At 45.2% G+C, this 19,548-nt stretch overlaps 2 protein-coding genes across 4 annotated transcripts; one reads left to right on the top strand and one right to left on the bottom strand.

Moving 5' to 3' along the window:
• Positions 1-432: 432 nt before the first annotated feature.
• Positions 433-12,664, bottom strand: DHX8 (DEAH-box helicase 8). Of its 2 annotated transcripts, none has more exons than XM_042886913.1 (23): positions 12,498-12,664; positions 12,177-12,262; positions 11,885-11,957; positions 11,519-11,607; positions 10,926-11,035; positions 10,517-10,822; positions 10,072-10,216; positions 9,533-9,736; positions 9,072-9,159; positions 8,824-8,921; positions 8,579-8,726; positions 8,123-8,304; positions 7,567-7,761; positions 7,055-7,240; positions 6,332-6,542; positions 5,821-6,002; positions 5,454-5,594; positions 4,923-5,078; positions 4,593-4,730; positions 4,126-4,254; positions 3,343-3,539; positions 3,012-3,191; positions 433-1,872 (listed from the first exon to the last, which is right to left on the bottom strand). In XM_042886913.1, the coding sequence occupies exons 1-23, from the start codon at positions 12,622-12,624 to the stop codon at positions 1,653-1,655; spliced, it is 3,591 nt and encodes a 1,196-aa protein (XP_042742847.1). In that variant the 5' UTR covers positions 12,625-12,664; the 3' UTR covers positions 433-1,652. The 2 variants fall into 2 exon arrangements, with proteins under 2 accessions (XP_042742847.1, XP_042742848.1); XM_042886914.1 differs by having other exon boundaries at positions 11,519-11,604.
• A 1,775-nt stretch (positions 12,665-14,439) lies between these two features.
• On the top strand, positions 14,440-18,649 carry PHB (prohibitin). 2 transcript variants are annotated; one of them, XM_042886915.1, is made up of 7 exons: positions 14,440-14,540; positions 15,039-15,161; positions 15,543-15,704; positions 16,205-16,347; positions 16,621-16,737; positions 17,790-17,885; positions 18,281-18,649. In XM_042886915.1, the coding sequence occupies exons 2-7, from the start codon at positions 15,074-15,076 to the stop codon at positions 18,491-18,493; spliced, it is 819 nt and encodes a 272-aa protein (XP_042742849.1). In that variant the 5' UTR covers positions 14,440-14,540; positions 15,039-15,073; the 3' UTR covers positions 18,494-18,649. The 2 variants fall into 2 exon arrangements, with proteins under 2 accessions (XP_042742849.1, XP_042742850.1); XM_042886916.1 differs by lacking the exon at positions 14,440-14,540 and adding an exon at positions 14,541-14,621.
• The last annotated feature ends 899 nt before the right edge of the window (positions 18,650-19,548 follow it).

Below are 19,548 nucleotides of genomic sequence, written 5' to 3'. Positions count from 1 at the left end.
GCCCATTAATGAGGCTAAAGTAGTTACTATAGCAGATGGAGCACGTGTGAGGGCGGCTGTAAAAATCACATTTATCTTTCTTGCACGAAGGGCAAAAGGTTGGACTTTCAGGAGGAAACAAGACAGACAAAAATAAGATATAAAAACATACACATATATATATATAAGCCAACCATAGCTTGATGCAGCTCACTAGCACAAGCTGGAGGCAAATAACAGCCTGCCTGCCAGCCATTGGGGAATGGCACTCATTGCAACCCTTCAGTTTCATCATGCCCAGTCATTCACTCCCTGTCTCCTTTCCCCCTTTACTTGTAGCTAATTCACTGCTAAGCTTGTTCTCTGCCAGCAGGCAGAAGGGAAATGGCTCAGAAGAGGATTCAATAGGACAACTGTATCTGCACAGTGACACAAGGAAAATAAACAGCCTCCAAATGTACAAAGTTTCTAATTCTATTTAGCTCTGTAAAGACGTAACAGCAGGGAAGAGCTCAGGGTATTTATATAACACAATAAAACACTATATACAACATCCCTGTCCACTTTTGTACATAAATACAGCATATCTCCTTTGCAGATTGAAGCATATTTCTTGGTAGCTAGGTAGAGAACAACCAGTCAAGTTCTTTCTACTCACTTAAACTTAACTTTAGCAAACAAAAAAAGTTGGAGATCTCCATCTATGGCACCAAATAAGTTTCATCTGTTTGCAACAGAAAAAAAAAACCAACAATTTCCAGATACCTCCAGCATGACACAGTGCACACAGGGCAGTCAGATCTGCTCTCAAACAGGGAACTGTTACACTGTGTTTTACAGACATTTCAGCTGTAAGAGAATATCCTCTTGAAAAACCAACGGTTGTGATGTCACCAAGCACTGGAAGTGGAAATAAAACACATGACACATTGTAGAGAAAGTCCAAACATCTGCAACCACTTATGCTCATAGACAGAGCCGTGCTACAGAGTGGATGTGGTTAATTACCATTTGATATACTAGCCTTCAGCACATAGGAGATGGTGAGGAAGGATAAGACTTGCAGTCTGACCTGTGCCATTATCCAAGTATAACAGACATTCTAGCTGAGTTTCAAGGGATCTCTCCTGCATTATTCCAAAGCCATAGATACTAAACAGCTCATTGCAGAAGGAACAGTTAAAGTGAACAGGAAAAATGCAGAATAAGCAGCTCCCTCAAAACAGCCACTGTCTGAGAGTGTAAGTTGAAATAAGCCCCTTAGCAGAGTAAAGAAATAAACCTGGTCATTCCAAACAGTCGGATTGGTTAGCAGCTATTTCTTAACCACTGCCTTTTTATTGTTGTTGTCCTGCTCAGATTTCTGAGCCTCAAGGTTTCATCTCTAAAAAGAAAAAGGGGAATGACTCAAAGTGTTCCAAGGGCCGTTTCTGAAGTGATGCAATACAAAGGACATTTGTCACACTGCTGTAGAAACGTGAAGAGCAGCTGACAAAAGCAAGCACCGCCCCCTTGTGCTTTTTCTCTGAAAACACCTCTTTTCTGTCAACTTTGTAAGTAAACTCCAATTGCAAGCGTTCTAAAAGAAAGGACACTTGCTTTTAGATTTGCTTTTGGACACAGCAGTCCAAAAATCACTCAGAAAAGCAGTCTGTGGGAGGAGGGCAGGGTGCTTATCGGCGTCGGAACGCGCGCGATATTCTCCAGGCGTTGGGCTCCTCGTAGCGGTTGTACAGAGGTTCCAGCCTCTGCTGCTTCTTCTGTTTGCTCAGTTTGGTTGGATCCGAAACCTTGAAGAATGCTGGTGCAAATTCCACCAGCCAGCGGGGATCAATGGTTGTCACTTCACGCATGTATTCCTTGGTGGTCAGCACCAGTTCGTGATACACCACCCTGTGAAGAGAGGCAGCAAGGTGGGATATTGGCATCTCCAAGGAAAAAGAAATACAAAAGAGGCATGTCAAGGGCTGATTCTTCCCTCTGATTCTTCCCCTCTTCAGCAGAACACTCCAAAAGAACCCTCCAGAATCACAGAATCATAGAATCACCAAGGTTGGAAAAGACCTCAAAGCTCATCCAGTCCAACTGTTCACCTATTCCCAACAGCTCCCACTAAACCACATCCCTCAACACAGCATCCAGCCTTTCCTTGAACACCCCCAGGCTCGGTGATTCCACCACCTCCCTGGGCATCCATTGCAGCGCCTGACCACCTTTCTGAACAGTAATACTTCCTCATGTCCAGCCTGAATCTCCCCTGCCATAGCTTGAAACCATTCCCTCTGGTCCTATCACTGATGACACGAGAGAAGAGGCCGACCCCCAGCTCACTACAACCTCCCTTCAGGAAGTCATAGAGAGCAATGAGGTCCCCCCTGAGCCTCCTCTTCTCCAGGCTGAACATTCCCAGCTCCTTCAGCCTCTCCTCATATGGCCTGTGTTCCAGACCCCTCATCAGCTTTGTTGCCCTCCTTTGAACACGTTCCAGGGCCTCAATATCTTTCTTGCAGGAGAAAGAGGCAGCAAATTGGGATATTGAGATCTCCAAAGAAAAAGAAATAAAAAAGAGGCACGTCAAGGGCTGATTCTTCCCTCTGATTCACTCTGATTCTTCCCCTGTTCAGCAGAACACTCCAAAAGAACCCCCTTCTCTTTCCTCTACCTCTTCAGCATAGAAAGTTCCGTTCAGCCCAAAACGACTCATTCTCTTTCTCAACATTCCACAAATCTCAATCCCACAAAACAGAAACACAGAACTGCCACTAATTCAGTCCCAGCTTTGGTTCTAAACGAAAGTCTCATGTCTGCAGAGGCACAAATTCCAGCAGTAGAAAGAGCCAAAAGCAGATTTGAAACTTCTCTTACTCCACTCACTGCAGAAATCAGAAGCCTACACCTCGATCTGTGTACTACAAATAGTGCATATGACAGGCTTTTAAGCTGTGGAGTTTGAATTGAAATAGGAAATTACATGATATCCCTTTCCTTACATCAATTAGACAACAAAAAACCATAAAACCATTACAGCTCACCATTCTGGCTGCCTGTTGAAGAGAGCACTGGATGGGTGAATATAGACAACTTGTTGATCGATGAGCGTTCGATAACCCTCCTGAGGATCCTTCTTTGCTGCATTTCGGAAGAAACCACTGCAAATGGCCTTCTGGACTCGAACTGTTGCTTTGCCACAGGACACCACATCCAGTTTGTGCCTGCCAGAAAAGAGCAAGGGAGAAAAATGAGAAAAGAAATAAATAAATCCGAGTTCTCCATAGCCAAGTGGAGCCACTCTCACCAGATTAATACATTTTATTCAGTTCCTGTAGTATAAGAACAGTACAAAGTTCCTCTGGAGATGCTCACCTGTCCATAATGCCCAACATCTGCTTGCGGATGTCCTGCGCCCTGCGTAAGGAGCGGGCTTGGATAAAGTTTTCATAGCACCAAGGATTGGAAAACTTGTTGTTCTTCCAGGAATTGTACACAGCCAGCAGAGTGAGGTGGTCACCTTCTGTCTGATGGAACTTGGCTTTCTTCTGATCAGCAAGGGCTTGTTTATCCTAACACATAAAGTATGCATCCATCACTTACATCTAACCAGAGCTACTGAAGCTTTGACCCTGCTGCTCTTCCAACCCCCTCCCCACTTGTCCAATCTGCTCATAAGTCATTAATTAGACACTGTATTACATAGTCTGTTAACTTCAATTTTGGTCTAAGTTGCAGCAGGCCGTCCTAACAAAGGACCAATGGTTTCAAGAGCAGTCTGATGCAAAGGAATCCTACCACAGCACAGCCTGCTGCTTGCTGACTTAAAAGCAATCATCAGTGGTTTGTCCTGAAGAAATACATTCCATATACATGAAAATGACAAAGCCATTCTGACCTTCAGAGCTAAAGCTGACTTGGTTTAGGATTATACGTATTTACTGGGAAAAGAAAAAGACTTGTAACTTCCATCTTCCCACCTGCAAAGAAACTACTAGCATTCCCCCAGCTACAGAGTGTCCAAAAAAGGTGGCAGATATGCAATGCATGAACCAGCAGGTTTGTTTTGGCAGATATGCTCACTCCCTAAGACCTAAGGCAGTCAACACAAAACACACTCATGTTGTAACAGTGCTTCCTCTCAGCAGCATTCCTTACCTTCGGCCTGTAGAACACATTCTGAACAGACAGCATGGAGACTATTGTCAGCATTTCCTCGCTGCATCCCAGATGTACAGACATGATCAACATTTTACACAACATGGGTTCCAAGGGGAATTCTGCCATCTGCAAAAGAATTGTTTCAGAGTACCCTGAAAAGCCTCAAAAAACCTTGAGTTCTCTCAGTGGAGTAGAGAAAAGCTCTTTCTCCTATGCTTTCTCATCAGAACTGTGTGTATTATCCAGGATAATTATATTCAACATTAAATTATTTGTCTATACACACACTCACAAGGAAATCTCAACACTTAGAGGAGATTATTGCAGATATTCATATAAGTAACCTTACGAACAGGCAAAAATAACAGCTGATCCTTAAAAAGCAGAAAATACAAAACAACTGCTCCATGCCACCCTCTGAATGGCAATCCAGACAGCACCAAGAAGTGTTTTCTTTAGCCTACCCTGCGCCCAAGTCGAGTCAGTAATCCCTCATCATCCAGAGCTCCCAGAGTGTACAGCTGCTCCATGGCAGTGATGAGAGTTTCCATTGGGGGAGCATCCATAAAGTCAAAGGACAGCAGATCATTGATGCCCATTGCCTGAGCAGAGGGAGTGGAAAGGCAAGTTAAAACACAGAGGAGAAGGAAGACACCAAACTCCAGCCAGAGATACATAAGCATCAAAACAAATCATCAACTGACTGAACCCGCATGGAAAGGCTTGAGGCAGAGCCTAATTCACTGAGAAGTTTATGATCAGGCTGGCTTGCTGAAAGCCAGAGAAATACCCACCTTCAGGGAGAGCACTGTACTGGCTAAATTTGTTCTCTGGATTTCAGGCACGTTGGTTGTTAGCATTTCATCTCGATAAGCACGCTCTGTGTACAGCCTATAGCATTTCCCAGGTCCTGTTCTCCCAGCTCTTCCTGCTCGCTGCTTTGCTTGAGCCTAAAGGCAAAAAAGGCATGGCAGTGAACAGGTGTAAACAGGTACCATTAAAAAACGTGACATAAAATAATCATTCACCATTTTATTTGTTGTGATAGAGAAAAAAGACTTCCAGCACATCCCAGGAAAGTTACATTACATGGTTTAGTGGGAGCTATTGGGCACAGGTGAACGGTTGGACTGGATGAGCTTTTAGGTCTTTTCCAACCTTGGTGATTCTATGATTCTATGATTTTCCTTAGCATGGCCACAAAAAAATCTCAAGGAGTTTTCAAAAATGCAGTTTTATCATTGCTTTACTTTGTGCTTGGATCCCAAACCATTTCAGTGCATGTTAACAGCAGGAAATAAGAGCACTGAGTACAGAATGCCTACCTGTGAGATTGGTGTAACCACCAGCTGGTCAATCCCAGTCTTGGAGTTGTACACCTTCTGCTTCACAAAGCCAGGATCGACTACGTAATATATTCCATCAATGGTAAGCGACGTCTCAGCAATGTTAGTGGCAATAACAACCTACAAACAACAGCTTGCTTCAGTCACCACTTTCTATAGGCATAGATGCAACCAAAAACATTCTCCATGCTATGGAAGAGCCACCTTCTCTCCAAAAGTACTTCCCTTTGTTTGAAATAGTAACTACAAGGATGGGAAACGCTAAAAGAAGTGTGATCAGCACTGTTAAATACCCAACTATTAAAGTATACCAGGAGAAAATGAAGTCACACTTAGCTGAAATTACCTTTCTGCTTCCTGGTGGGGCTGGGTCGAAGATCCTGGTTTGCATTTCACTGGGTAAGGCTGAATATACTGGGAGGATAATCAGCTCTGGAACATCAGGTCCCAGAGATTTCATCCTTTCATAAAGGATCTCACAGGCTGTGTCAATCTCCTCCTGGCCAGTCAGAAACACCAAAATATCACCTACAAAGGAAGTGAAATATGCATAGGATCAACTATGCTTAGTACAGCTCCTGTATTACCAGATTTCCATGTGACACCTTTCCATTTGAAGCAGAGAGCCCCACTTTTGTTGGCCCTTCAGCCAGAAGCAATTCACTTTGCCTTTCACCCAGCATCTTTAGCATTTTATTGACTGCATTTGCAAACAACAGACAGCAGTGCCAAGGGCTCTGTTCTGCTCCTGTTACCAACTACATTCCATGAGTCAGAAAGACACTGCTCATAGCTTACAGTTCCCCAGTTACCTATCACCCAGACTCACCACCCACGAATCACGACTCTCCACTCACCTGGAGGTTCAGTTAAGTGGATCTGCATTACTGTAATCAGACTAGCATCCAAATAATCTGTCTCTGGCTCTTTTGTGTACAGAATTTCGACTGGGTACGTTCTGCCTGGAATTGTGAAGATTGGAGCCTCATAGAAATACTGAGAGAACTTGACAGCATCCAGTGTTGCCGACGTGACTATCAGCTTCATATCCTGCCTTTTCTGCACTGTCTGTGGCAGGAAAGAAAGTTCTGAGGTCATTTATTGTCTCTGGGACGACTAAAACACGGCAATTGACTTCAGTCAAAGAAATATTTAGTATTTAAGAAAGAAACGTGACCAGCTGTCTCAGGTCATTTGCCAAATAATTGGGTGACTCAATCCAGCATTGGGAATTTTAAATAATGAGCCACTGAGGTCACATTTCAAACCTTCCTTAGCAGCACCCATGACAGAAAGCTTTGGGCAGAGAAGGAAGAGCAACGCAACAGCATTCCTCTGCTCACCCAACATTAAAAGTACCTTGGAAAGCTAAAGCTTTTTGTTTCTGTTGAATTTTGCTTGCTTCATCTTCACACAGAGAAAAACGTGGACTACAAATTATCAGGAACATAGCTTTGCTTCTTAAGAAACTCAGTACTGAAATGAACTTGACCTGCATGGCCTTGCCTTTCCCAGTGGGCTCCTACCTGTGTACAGCACGCAGGGGACATCAGAGCAATAGAAATCAGATATGACATTACCTTCTTCAGGAGTCCAAAGAGCACATCTGTGTGAATTGTCCTCTCGTGGGCTTCATCCAGCATAATAATGGCATACTGGGTCAGATCAGGGTCTATCAAGCACTCTCTCAGTAACATCCCATCTGTCATGTACTTGATGACCGTTTCAGGGCTAGTGCAGTCTTCAAATCGAATGGTGTAGCCAACCTAAAAGGAAGAGTTGAATAGAAAACACACCATTTTTACACTGAAACTGCATCTGCACCCAAAAGAGAGAATTAATCACAGAATCACAGAATTGTAGGGGTTGGAAGGGACCTCCAGAGATCATCATGTCCAACCCCCTGCCAAAGCATGTGATAGTTAACACCATTAGTTCCTAGTTTGATTACTCTGCCAGCCAGTTTTCCAGCTTACAAGGGAACACACACATGTACATTAGCAAAAAAAAAACCAACAGAACAGCTCCACTATTGATTTCCTCTGCTTTTCTTCACAATTATTCTGGTACATCATTCAACTCTGAAATTCACCTCTTGTCCCAAACAGCAACCGAATTCTTCTGACACTCTCTTTGCAACTGACATTGCAGCCACTCTGCGAGGCTGAGTGCATCCAATCTTTCCTCTTGATGTGTACCCTGCCTCAGCCAGGTACTGAGTAATCTGTGTCGTTTTCCCAGATCCTGTCTCTCCAATAACAATTAGAATCTGGTTGTCGTGCACAGCCTAGAAAAGATCATTAAAAACGCATATATTCACAGTTTCAAAAATGAGAAGAAGCAAAAACAGATGTAGTATGGTTAGGACTAACTGAAAACCTACTTCTCTTGCTGCAGCTGACCCAGACCAAAAGTGATGTACCCTTACTGAAAGAGTCTGCAAACTTCTCAACCACACAGCTGACAAATCTCTTTGGCCACGTGATTCTAGCTTTAATTTTGATTTACTAACATACATATTTGTAAGTAAAAATAATTACTCTGAGCTATAGCTATGCTCTTATCAAGTGGTTATTCACCTACTAACAAGCTAAAACAACATTTATATTAAATTACTGCTGGTTCAAACATAATTTCAAGAGTCTTACTTGTATCAGCTGCTCCTTCAGTCTGAAGATTGGGAGACTCTCTCTCTGCTCAATGATAGAAAGCTGTGTCTTCTTACCATAAGAGGCTTTGTTGCCACCAAATGCATGTTTCTTCCACTCTGGGATATCATTGGGCATCATCCCAATACCTCGCATATTTGCAGCTATTTGTCTTCCATCCACTAGAAAAGAATCAATTTCATCATCACATTTAAGTTCACGCAGCACAGATCCCAATAATCCTGCTCCTATCACTCCATCATCCACCCCTTCTATATTTTTCTTGTGCATTTATGCATTTTCTAAGTTCCTATATAAATACCCCCCCCCCATTACATTAATTTCCAGCCTAAAAGCAAAATAAAATTGTTTCACCTTCCATCTTGCTATTTAGTAATGCATGCTCAGCTGCCACAAAAAAATGCACACTTCACATTTAGATGTGTGCAGGCATACCATCAGGGAGAGGATCCACCCAATGTGTGTTGAGTCCCATGGGGATAGAATCCATCTCTGCTTCTCTTTGGGCTTGTTTAAGTTCCCTTCTTTCTTTAGCTAAAGCACTCTGCATCATTGCAGCCTGGGACAATGAACCATCTGGATTCTGAAAAGCAAGAAAAAAAACATTAAAATTTCAAGTGCTCCCAATTAAATCAATTAAATAAAGCATCCTGTCTTTAATCCTAAAAATCTCTTCTTACCTTTACTATTTTTATAGGACTCATATCCATGCTCTGTTTAGTATGACCTCGAAGGAATGGTGGCTCCTCTTCAACTAACTCAATCTCGAGATCTTCATCTAAATTCAACAAGTGGTAATTTTAATAGAGAGTTCCAAATGCTTAAGAAAACTGTGATATGTTTCACATTCATTTCACAGCAGAAATGTGATTTCTCATGTCCAGAAACATAAGGAATTAAGAGCCATAAGAGTACTTAGAAACACTACCTTCTTCATCATCAACTTTAGGAAGAATCCCAGTCTCCTCATCAAAGTCAGGAAACTCCTCCTTAGAAAGCACATTGGCAGCAATCATCTGGTAAGAGAATGAATAAAACATGAATTTATCCCCGTGAACAAACACAGCTTGCACCCATGAGGTCTCAGTTCTAATGATACCATCAGACTTGCAAGCCAGGAATAAAGGAATGTTCTGATTTCAAAACAAAGCACCATTCCTTCATTGAGGACATTCTGGACACATCTCCCCATGTCATCCAGCCTCACAACAGTCTTTCTGTTATTCTGCATAACATAAGCATGAGACAGCTGGCCAAAAAGCCCCACGAGAAAGCAGCAGGCTCTATACTTAGAGTCAAAGCACAAATTAAACTACGCACTGTATTTTAGACCACAAAACTGAGCAGGTTTACTGAGTGACACCCTATTCCCCTCAAGACAAAACACACCTGCTTTATTTCCCATTTCTCTGGGTCTGAAATTCGGGTGAGCCGTTTCCGTTCCAAGGTATCATCCTCCACCTCTGGGGCATTCACCAGGGACAGGTGACTGGGTCTGTCTGGGTTTCTCATTGAAGTTTCTTCATTGGTTTCTCCAACCAAGTTTCTCCTCCGGTTTGGATTCAAGTCTTCCCCAGTGTCTTGATCAACATCCTACATCAGATAGATGAATTAGTCAGCTCTACTTACGCTGCATCTAGATAAGCACAGCAACAGCTTGAAGTTTCATCAGTCACTCAGGTGAGTGTCAAATCAAAACAACTGTTCAGACCATTACATCAGAAACACACAGAACTACAGAAAATGAATAGGAGACAACAGGTCACTTAAAAAACGAGTTACAGTTGTATCTCTGACTTGAAGAATTACGTGTTAGCATTCACTAACGAGACAACAAAAAGAAATGCAATCTTTAAACATCTCAGCATCCCGTAACTTCTACACTAAGCACCACAGAATGGATCCAGTGGGACGTGACAGTTCCATACCTTCATGCTCAGGCTGGTTTTGGATCCAGTAAAGGATAACACTTTGACCTTCACTCTTTGACCTTTGCTCACAACATCAGCAACGTTGGCAACGCGTCCTTCTCTTCGAAGCTCTGAGATGTGGACCAAGCCCTCCCAACGCTTCCTGTAGGTGAAACAGAACCACGTGAGACGTTGAACATGATTACTGAGATGGTCCTTCAGATCATGCAGAGTCTGGATTAAAACATTTTGTTGTCCACTGGTTGTCTGTGTATGCTCATGAACTGCTTTTTGGTAAAAACAGTTCACGTTCTCCTCTGTCTACCTTATTTTCTGAAACAGAACTTCATTTTAGCAACAAAACTCAGCGTACTGTTTTGTAGCACTGTAACCTCTTTAAGACACCAGCAGAAAAAAGCAGAGACAGAACAGTACCAGATTTGTTGTAATTATTCTAACATACCTCAGACCTTCCAGCTGCACAAAGCACCCAAACTGCATTATACTGGTGACTTTGCCATTGTAAATGTCTCCAATGGAAGGCTCCTCAGGCGGTGGACGGTCCACATGCTTGTCTCTCCATCTCTCACTGCTCTTCTCAACATACTTGTCTCGATCCCTACGGTCCCTACTTGGACTCCTGCTCCTTGAGTGGTATCTGGATTTACCCCTGTTCCTATCCCAAGTCCTGGAACGAGACCTAGAACGAGATCTGTGCCTTCGTTTCCTGTCCCTGCTCCGGCTTCGGCTCCTCCTCTTTTTCTTTGCCCTTAACAAACAAAAGGAAATATATTCACACAGGAATTCCACAGAGCAAGCAGACAATATTAACTGCCAATATCCATTCCCTTAAAGATGAATTAAAAACACACCGGTGCTCACTGTTCCTTTGTTTGCTTTGCCTGTCTGCACTAGGCATCAGAGCTTCAAGTTCTTTAAGTGCATCTGCTGCCACTTTCACATCATCTTCATCCAGCATGTTCTACAAGAACAGAGAATCATTCTATAAGCCAGCTGAGAAAAGAATCCATCACCAAAAATTCACCTACAGAAAAAATTATCTCATGCATTTCTAGTCAGAAAAAAGATTAAAAAAAAAAAATCAGGCAGAATATATGATAAGAACAAATGAAAAGTGTAACAAAGTTACTTTATTTTGCCACAATAGTGAGCCAATCTGCTTCTACGTGAAAGACAGCTTCATCCCAAACCTCCAACCAAATTACTGAGTTACAAAATGTAGGTTAGTACAAGCAACTGTTTGTAACAGCTATTCCTGATGACTACATCCAATAATATCAGCCTTCGGGCTCTTTTATGTTTTATTTCTCAGTCTGCTCCTATTCATGCTTTGGCTGGAGATACAAACGGTAAGAAGAAAAACTTGAAGTAAACAGAGACATCAAGAAAGCCACAATCTGCATTTTTTCACACTCTTGAAAGAAAACTGAAATCATAACCTTACCCTAACGCTGGGATTGTCTGGCCTGCAAAGGGCTGGAAATAATTCCTTCAACCTTTCCTTTTCCGACTTGGGTTTGACAACAGCCTCTGCTTTGGAGATTAATAAAGCAAACAAACAAGAAAATTTTGAAGAGTCAAAATGATTTCTGCTCAACCTGTCTGAAATTAAATGCAAAGTTTCAGCCGAATACAAAGGTTAATACAGATCTCATAGGTTTTAGAATACCAACATATATTGCTCTGTATAAATACAAATATACATTGTCTCTATAAATACAGACAAAAACTGCAAAGGACATGAGAGTACAGTTTTGTTATTTTTGTTTCTTTTTTGCTGAACTGATGAAAGGGAAAAGACTTCACTCACCTTTACTCGTAGATGGTTTTGATGGAGGCCGCATTGTCTGTATGAGACGCAGCAAGTTACTAATGAGGGAATCCTGAAAAGGAAATGGAAGGCTTAGATCTAAGAAGTGATAGCATCACTTTTGTTTATTATTACAAAGCACAACAGAGGGGTAAACAACAGGGCAAAGAAAACTGAAAAGCTGAATATTGCATAGCTGTGCAGTTGAAAAAAAATCAGCAGCCAATCCCCACAACTCTCCTTGATAATTCAGGTCAAAGGAACACACAAAAAGCATTCAGATCTCACTCACAGTGAACTCAGCCCCATTCTTTTGGAGAACAGCTTTAAACGTGTCAAACGTGGTGTTTTTCTCGGCGAGATTGATCACAAATTCGGCTACAAAGAAAGAGCACAAAGTCAATCAAACGAGGGCAATGCCTAGCTAGATCCATCTATCTACAAGGCAGCGGCTTCCCTTTCTGGGAGGTCACATCAAATTTCGTCACAGTGTTTCTTCGGAAGGCTTTTTTTATTTTTTCTGAGTTCCAAAAACCCTTCGCTAAAGGAGTTGCGGCCGCCAGGCCCGGCTACAACCGCCCTCCCCCCACAGCTGCCGCCCCGCCTCGCTCACCCAGGTCCTTGTCGTTGATGCCCAGGTGGTTGTCGAGCTCGGTGCAGACCTTGGAAACCAGCGACAAGTATTCGAGCTTGGCGAGCTCCTCTAAAGCCGCCAGGTCCGCCATAGCTTCCCCCCGCATACCCGGAGCCACTTCCGTATCCGAGAGGCACCGGAAGTCATTCTGATCATAGAGAGGATGTGAGTGTGCTAGAGCGGCTCGCTCCAGAGCCAATCAGCACAGGCGGTGGGCGCTCGGGGCGCAGGAAGTGCCCGTTGCTAGGCGACGCGTGCAGCCGCCATGTCGGCCTTCCACTGGGAGGCGAGGCGCAGACAGGCGGCGCTGGAGCGGCGCAGGGCCGCGTTTCTACGGGTGCGTGGAGGGCCGGGGCGGGGCCGGAGGCGCGGCGTCGGCATGGCTTTTATCGCCCCGTCCGCATTTTGCAGGCAACGGGTGGCTCCAGGATGGATACCGGGCACGGCACCGATAACGGCGCGACGCAGGCCTTGCCGCCCGGTGAGCAGAAAGCGACCCCGCGGTCCCGGGGTGGAAGGAGGGGCTGAGAGCCGGCCCCAGCCCGACTCAGGGCTGCTTCGTTCCTGTCACAGAGCCTCAGCCCAGCCGCTGCTGCTGCCCGTGTCATCGTGTCTCAAACCCCAGTGCCAAACTGCCCAACCGCTTCTCGGTAAGGAGCTCCTGAAAAAGCTGGAACGCACGTGAGAGCCACGCAGGACACGTTTAGATTTGTGGCGTTCCTGTTTTATTTTGTGCTTAGATCGTTGAGGAAGAGGTTGGTAATTTCCTGTAGGCTTAGTGTGAATCGTGCAAAATGACTCCTCGAGCGTTTCACACGTACGGGAAACAAAGCAGAACATTATGCAGCGCTGTGGGACAGAAGAGACAAAGTAATTTCCCTTTGCATCTTTAGGCTGTACAGTACATGCAACAATGGTGAGGACCAAGAGACTCCCAGACCTCCACCAGCAGAACGAACCCAGCACCGCCTGTGTACAACGCAAAGGCCGTTTCACCAATGTCAGCAGCAAAAGCTAACAGCTAAATAAAACAGCATTGCGCCTCAAAGGGAAGAGTCTCTCTTAAGCAGTGAGCGCTCTCCCAAATCCTTATTCACTCTGCTTGTCATGCCCTATCCTCTCCCTGGGGCTGCCAGGCTTCAGGATTGCTGGTTGAGAGCTCCCCCAGGGAGGAAGCTTCACTATTTCTGCATGATCCCAACAGATGACACAGTGAGGGACAATGCTTCACACTCACAGCCCTGTGTTTGTTGCTGGTTCAGGAAGCGTGTTTTGAAGAAGGGTTCAGAGGTTTTCTTCAGCTGTTCTGATGCTTTGGTGCTCCCCTTAAATGGGACAGAGGTAAGAAAAAGCTCAGCTCCTGAGTAAAAATTTCTGCTATTTTACCATCTAGAATGCATCAGGCAGCATCTAAACTAGAACTCAAAGCATCCGTTTAATACACCTGGCACATAGGTGGTGTTACTGCAGTCAGACAGAAGGCTGACAGGACTGGTCCTCCTGTAAAAAATTTTTTCTCTCTCTTTAAAAAGACCACAAGAAATTAAATGTTGAGAGTCCTTGGTGCCTCTAGGGCACCCTGGAACACGCTGAGGAGCTTAGGGAGGCTTCTAGTGTACTCTTGGGTTCAGTGGGCTGCCCTTGAAGTCCTCTAGGACACCCTAGAGCACACTGAGGAACTCTAGGAAGCCTCGAGTGCATCAGAGCACGTCGGGTAGCCCTGGAGGCCTCGAGGGTCCCCCATCACTTTCAGCGGCCCCGCTCCCTCAGGCCGCAGTGCTTCATTTCTGTCAGCGGGCGGCAGTAGCGGGCAGCGGGAGAAACAGCCAATGACAAGCGGTCTTGCTCAGCAAGCGGGCCGCCGCGGAGCACGCCGGGAATTGTGTCCCGCCCGACAGCTGAAAAGGCAAAGAAAAACTACAAGTCCCACAATGTCGCGAAGAAGCATGGACCAATGGGGAGCGGGCGTCTTGACGTAGCACGCAGGCGCGGTAGGGCGGGCGGCCGCGGATTCATGTGGAGGTCAGGGGCGCTGCGGAAGGAGAGCGGGGTGGGAGGTGGCGGAGGGTCTCGGGCCGCTGGGAGCTGCGCTGCGGTCTGCGGGTAGGAGCGGGACCTCCGCCCACCAGGCCTTTGTCCTGGGAGTCAGCGGCCTCGAGGAGTGTGGATGGGAGGAGGGCGGCGGGGAGAACGGGGACGTGAGAGGAGCTTAAAGTGGGTTCGGGGTGTGGGGGTCCTCGAGGGGGGTGGGGGAAGCTGGGGCAGGGAGAGCTGCGGGGCCTTGGGCTCAGAGCTCAGGGAGAAGCAGCGTGGTGGTTGCTGGCGGGTGGGGAGGGGGAAAGGAAGCCTGTGTGGCTGCTGAGGGGGAGAGAAAGAGCTGCTCTGTTAATGTTCCTACTGCAGGGTGGGTTCCTTGGAGGAGGGTTACTTCTTTACTTCCCAGGTCTGTAGGTGCACGCGTGCAGGGCTGCCTGGCTTTCTCGCTTCGCATAGTTTTACAGAAGTTGTGGATTTTTGCAGGAGGTGTTTGTTAAAGGGGCTAGAACTCGTGTGAAATGGCTGCCAAGGTGTTTGAAAGCATTGGGAAGTTCGGCCTGGGGCTGGCTGTTGCAGGTGGAGTCGTCAATTCTGCTCTATACAATGGTGAGTGGGACAGGCTGAGCTCTTCCAGTTCTCTTTGTATCCTTTTTGCCAGGCTCTTGTTTGCTCTGTACTTTTGTTGCTAATGGCGTCTGGGGAAAACAGCCATGAAGCCTTTCAGGGCTGTTTTGTACCTTGTGCATTGCGTAAGGAGGAGGACTGCAGACTTTTCTCAAGAAAACTGTCTCTTGTGAGCAAGCTGAGAGGTCAAGGGTTATGGATGAGTATTCTCTTTTGATTTGTTGCTCCTAAGACTGTAAATATTTTCACCAGTTTCACAGTGCAAAAGGCCTTAACTAACTCCCAGACTGTTTCCATGGAGGTTTTGGTGCTGTGCAGGTATAACTTGTGACAATACTGAAACAATGTTGTTTTATTTTCCAGTTGATGCAGGACACAGAGCTGTTATCTTTGATCGATTCCGTGGGGTCCAGGACACAGTGGTAGGAGAAGGCACTCACTTTCTCATCCCCTGGGTACAGAAACCAATCATTTTTGACTGCCGTTCTCGCCCACGTAACATACCTGTCATCACTGGCAGTAAAGGTGAGCTTTTGGACTGGGCAGCTCTACAAGATCTGGGCTCTCTGATGTGCCGTGTGCGTCTCACTCTTTTGCTGCTTTGCAGCTGGGTGAACAGATGCATGAGAAAAAGCTTTCCCACAGTCAAGACCTTTATTATATATTAACCTGCTGAAGAGGACTACAGGCATGAGGGTTTTCTTTTCTGAACGTGGAGATTCTGTGTGTGTAGAGTCCAGTTTAGCAGTCAGGAATAGTTTGATACTTGTCCCATAAATAAAAAATTTCTATGTTTGCAGTAGGGTCAGTAATTCCCTGAGTTACAAACAAACTGAAGCTTAAATTTAATCTGTAAGGAGGATTTGGATCCCTAGGTGAAAAGCAGTCCTTGGTAAAAGAAATACTGAAAACCTTTCCTTTCTTAGAAATCTGAATGTTTATTTTGTCTTATTTTGCTTTCCTTTGGAGAGGACAACTTCAGGATATCTCCTCCCCTGCTGCTAAATCTGTGACTGTTTCTGCAGATCTACAGAACGTGAACATCACGCTGCGTATCCTGTTCAGACCTGTGACCGCGCAGTTACCCCGCATTTTCACAAGCATTGGAGAGGACTATGATGAGCGAGTGCTGCCCTCCATCACAACTGAAATCCTCAAGTCTGTTGTGGTAAGAACAGTGTGAATGCTGCTGGGCTCCACCCACCACCTTTCTTTTGTTTTAGCGTTTATGGGACCTGCTGGATTGTGGAAAATGTAAAGCTCCAAAGTGAGACTTCTCTTTCTACCCCTTGGCTCTAACGGGCAACCCAGAGGAGTTAAAACTGTAGCTGTGCTAATTGCTTCTCTGTCATTCTAACTCCTTGACTTTACTTCCATCAAGTTGAGTGACAAGCAGAGCATCTGAGAGCTTTCCTCTCACTGTTGTCCATCCCGACTTCAGGCTCGCTTTGATGCTGGAGAATTGATCACCCAAAGAGAACTGGTCTCCAGGCAAGTGAGTGAAGACCTCACAGAAAGAGCAGCAACTTTTGGCCTCATTCTGGACGATGTATCCTTGGTAAGAGTTCTCTTTCAGTTCTTCTCTCTGCACAGACAAGAGCAGTAGGGAAGAAAATTGGTAGAGGATCAGAGAAGGGGTGTGAAAATTTCTGTATGTGGACCATGTTTGTCTGCAGTTGCACATGATGCAGTGGCTACAGTTCAAAGCAATTGGTTGTGTCATTGGCCTCCTATGTCCTTGAGCAAGTTCTTGCACTAGCTTATCAACAGAGTCCATTATTAAAGGGCTTGTGTAGTTAAAATGAGAAGCAAATGATTTTGTGGATGATGGATCAGTCTGCAGATTGCTATAGAGAAGCCTGCTGTTCCACAAATACCCTGAGACATAGCATTTTTTTTTTTGTGGTGTCTTTTAAGACTATTCAGGGAGTGAGCACTCCCCTCCTTCCTCCCTAGAAGCTTTGTAAATTAAATCTTTGGCAGACTGATCTATGCATGCATCTCCCTCTTCTGGGATTTCCTTCCAAAATCCTGCCTAGAGAAAAGGGAAACAAGCGTTTTCATCTGGCTTTGAACACACAGGAAGCGTTTGCAGGAATGTGGCTTTGTGATTGTTTTTTGAGTCTCTTTTTCTGAATACACTACTTAAGGAAACTCACAGAATCACAGAATTGTAGGGGTTGGAAGGGACCTCCTGAGATCATCGAGTCCAACCCCCCTGCCAAAGCAGGTTCCCTACACTCACACTTCCCTTGGAGCATCCCAGTAGTCTGTATGTGTACAGAACAGCTCAGGGAGGGCACAACAGTGCATAGTTGAGCATGAAGAGAAAAGAAATGGTAGGAGAGCATGGTATGTCTCTCCAGATATTTATGTTGACCGACCTGCTGGATTGAAATTGTGTTTATGGTGTCTTCCTTCCCTTTTTTTTTAAAAAAAGGGAAAGTTTGCTAGGCTTAGCTTCTGTTACATTGCATTTTTAATTTTTGTTTAGTGATACTGGCTTTCCATCTTCTCTGATAAAGGCAGGATGCCTCCTGCCTTAGAGGTGTGCTGTTGATAGCAGTGTCGCTGTAAATGCTGTTGTGAACTGTGATTTCTGCCCTGCAGACCCACCTGACCTTTGGCAAGGAATTCACTGAAGCAGTTGAAATGAAGCAAGTGGCCCAGCAAGAAGCAGAGCGAGCCAGGTTCATTGTGGAAAAGGTGCTTTATCCTTCTGAGAAACTTTGGCTTGAAAACAGTCTCTGGTATCTCTGTAATTTCATCTCATTGTGAATGTTTCATTCGCTTGGTTTCACTCAGAACCATAATGCTAATATAGTTCACAGTTCTCAAATCTTCTAAGACAGCTATCCACCAAGAGTGCCCTTAGGTGAGTTGCTCTTCCAGGAGGTTAAGATAAGATAATTTCAAGACTTTTAAACCTCTCCTCCACAATAGACAAAAAAATGTGCATGTATATACAACCACCTGTTTTAGTCTTCTGGAGGAAAGAACAGTAGGCTGGCGAAGGGGAAATTTGTACTTTAAACTTGACAGTAGCATCGTCCTTCTGTTTCCTGTTCTGCTCACTTTTCTTCTCATCTGTTCCTTTGCAGGCTGAGCAGCAGAAGAAAGCAGCTGTCATCTCAGCTGAGGGAGACTCCAAAGCAGCTGAGCTGATTGCCAACTCACTAGCCACTGCAGGTGATGGCTTAATTGAGCTACGCAAGCTGGAGGCAGCTGAAGATATTGCTTACCAGCTCTCAAGGTCTCGCAACATTACCTACTTGCCTTCTGGACAGTCTGTACTCCTCCAGTTGCCACAGTGAACCTGGCTCTGCAGCCACAGCTACCCTGATCACCTTTACCTGCCAGATCAGCTCTTTGCAGAAAAATCCTTGCATTTTCCTGATTGGGTAAAGCAGAGAAAATGAAAATTCAACTGAGACAGGATTCTTAAATAAAACTGAACAAGCTTCAGAACAGACCTGTGTGCCTCCCATATATTGTCAGAGTAGTGGCTTCATTGACCATTAATTAAGCTAGGTTTGAGAATGCCAACTTTTCAGGGAGCTTGAGTAAAGGAGTTTTCTTCTGTTCGTTTCTGGGCACAATTAAGTGGCCCAGTGGCACTCAGAACACCACAGTGTTTGTATCAATGTGTTGCTGCACTGTTCAGTGCCTTTAGGCTGACTACACGTGGGCTGTTACAAAGTTGCAGGTCCTTGCACTGTGGAATAGAAGCTGAGAACTTGCTGGTCAGTAAAACCAGTGTTTTCTCAGGTGTTAGCTAAGAGCAAGAGGACACCTGGGCTATGTAGTGGCTTTGCTATTTGTGAATCATGCCAGTGAGAACTGGAAAGACAGTGGATTGTGTCTGGGGGTGACAAAGCAGAGGTTCACTTAATGTGGTGGGTGGATTTCAGGCATGGAGGAAAAGATGATTCTGCAGGAAGAACTTTTTACATGCATTCTGGGCATTGCCTTTGCTGCATCCTGATTTATTCCCTGCCACTTCTCCTATTGTGTAGCTTTAGTTCTTTCACAGGATCAGTGGATGTGACAGTCACACTCTAAAAAAGAGTGCTCAGAAGGGCACGTGAGCTTAACTTTTTCAGAAAGCAAAACGAATGCAAACTGAAGGCTTGGGGCGGCAGCTATGCTGCTCTCCCACCAGATGGTGGCAGCAGCTATTCTGCTATCTGCACGCGGAGGGTGGTGGAGAAGACCAAGCTGTGCTTCGGCCTGCCCGGAGAGAAGGTTCCCCCTGGCCTGGGCAGAGGATGCACAAAGCAGAGCTGGACAGTGGCACGCACAGTGGCACGCACAGTGGCACGCACAGTGGCACACACAGTGGCACACACAGTGGCACACACAGTGGCAC

The sequence above is a fragment of the Lagopus leucura genome, unplaced genomic scaffold (genome assembly GCF_019238085.1).
Source record: "Lagopus leucura isolate 7727_CA_CO unplaced genomic scaffold, USGS_WTPT01 Super-Scaffold_100066, whole genome shotgun sequence".
NCBI classification, from domain to species: Eukaryota; Metazoa; Chordata; class Aves; order Galliformes; family Phasianidae; genus Lagopus; species Lagopus leucura.
Note: the sequence above shows the minus strand (reverse complement) of the source record. Positions and strands in the feature narration are given on the sequence as shown.

What these genes read in the sequence shown, in the direction of transcription:
- DHX8 (XM_042886913.1), bottom strand. Translation starts at nt 12,624, where the DNA reads ATGCGGGGGGAAGCTATGGCGGACCTGGCGGCTTTAGAGGAGCTCGCC. An exon ending in TCTTTGGACTCCTGAAGAAG is followed by an intron (nt 6,543 to 7,054) that starts GTAATGTCATAT and finishes TTCCTGCCACAG; the next exon opens with ACAGTGCAGAAAAGGCAGGA. An exon ending in CCACTTAACTGAACCTCCAG is followed by an intron (nt 6,003 to 6,331) that starts GTGAGTGGAGAG and finishes CTTCCTTTGTAG; the next exon opens with GTGATATTTTGGTGTTTCTG.
- PHB (XM_042886915.1), top strand. Translation starts at nt 15,074, where the DNA reads ATGGCTGCCAAGGTGTTTGAAAGCATTGGGAAGTTCGGCCTGGGGCTG. An exon ending in TGTCATCACTGGCAGTAAAG is followed by an intron (nt 15,705 to 16,204) that starts GTGAGCTTTTGG and finishes CTGTTTCTGCAG; the next exon opens with ATCTACAGAACGTGAACATC. An exon ending in AAATCCTCAAGTCTGTTGTG is followed by an intron (nt 16,348 to 16,620) that starts GTAAGAACAGTG and finishes TCCCGACTTCAG; the next exon opens with GCTCGCTTTGATGCTGGAGA.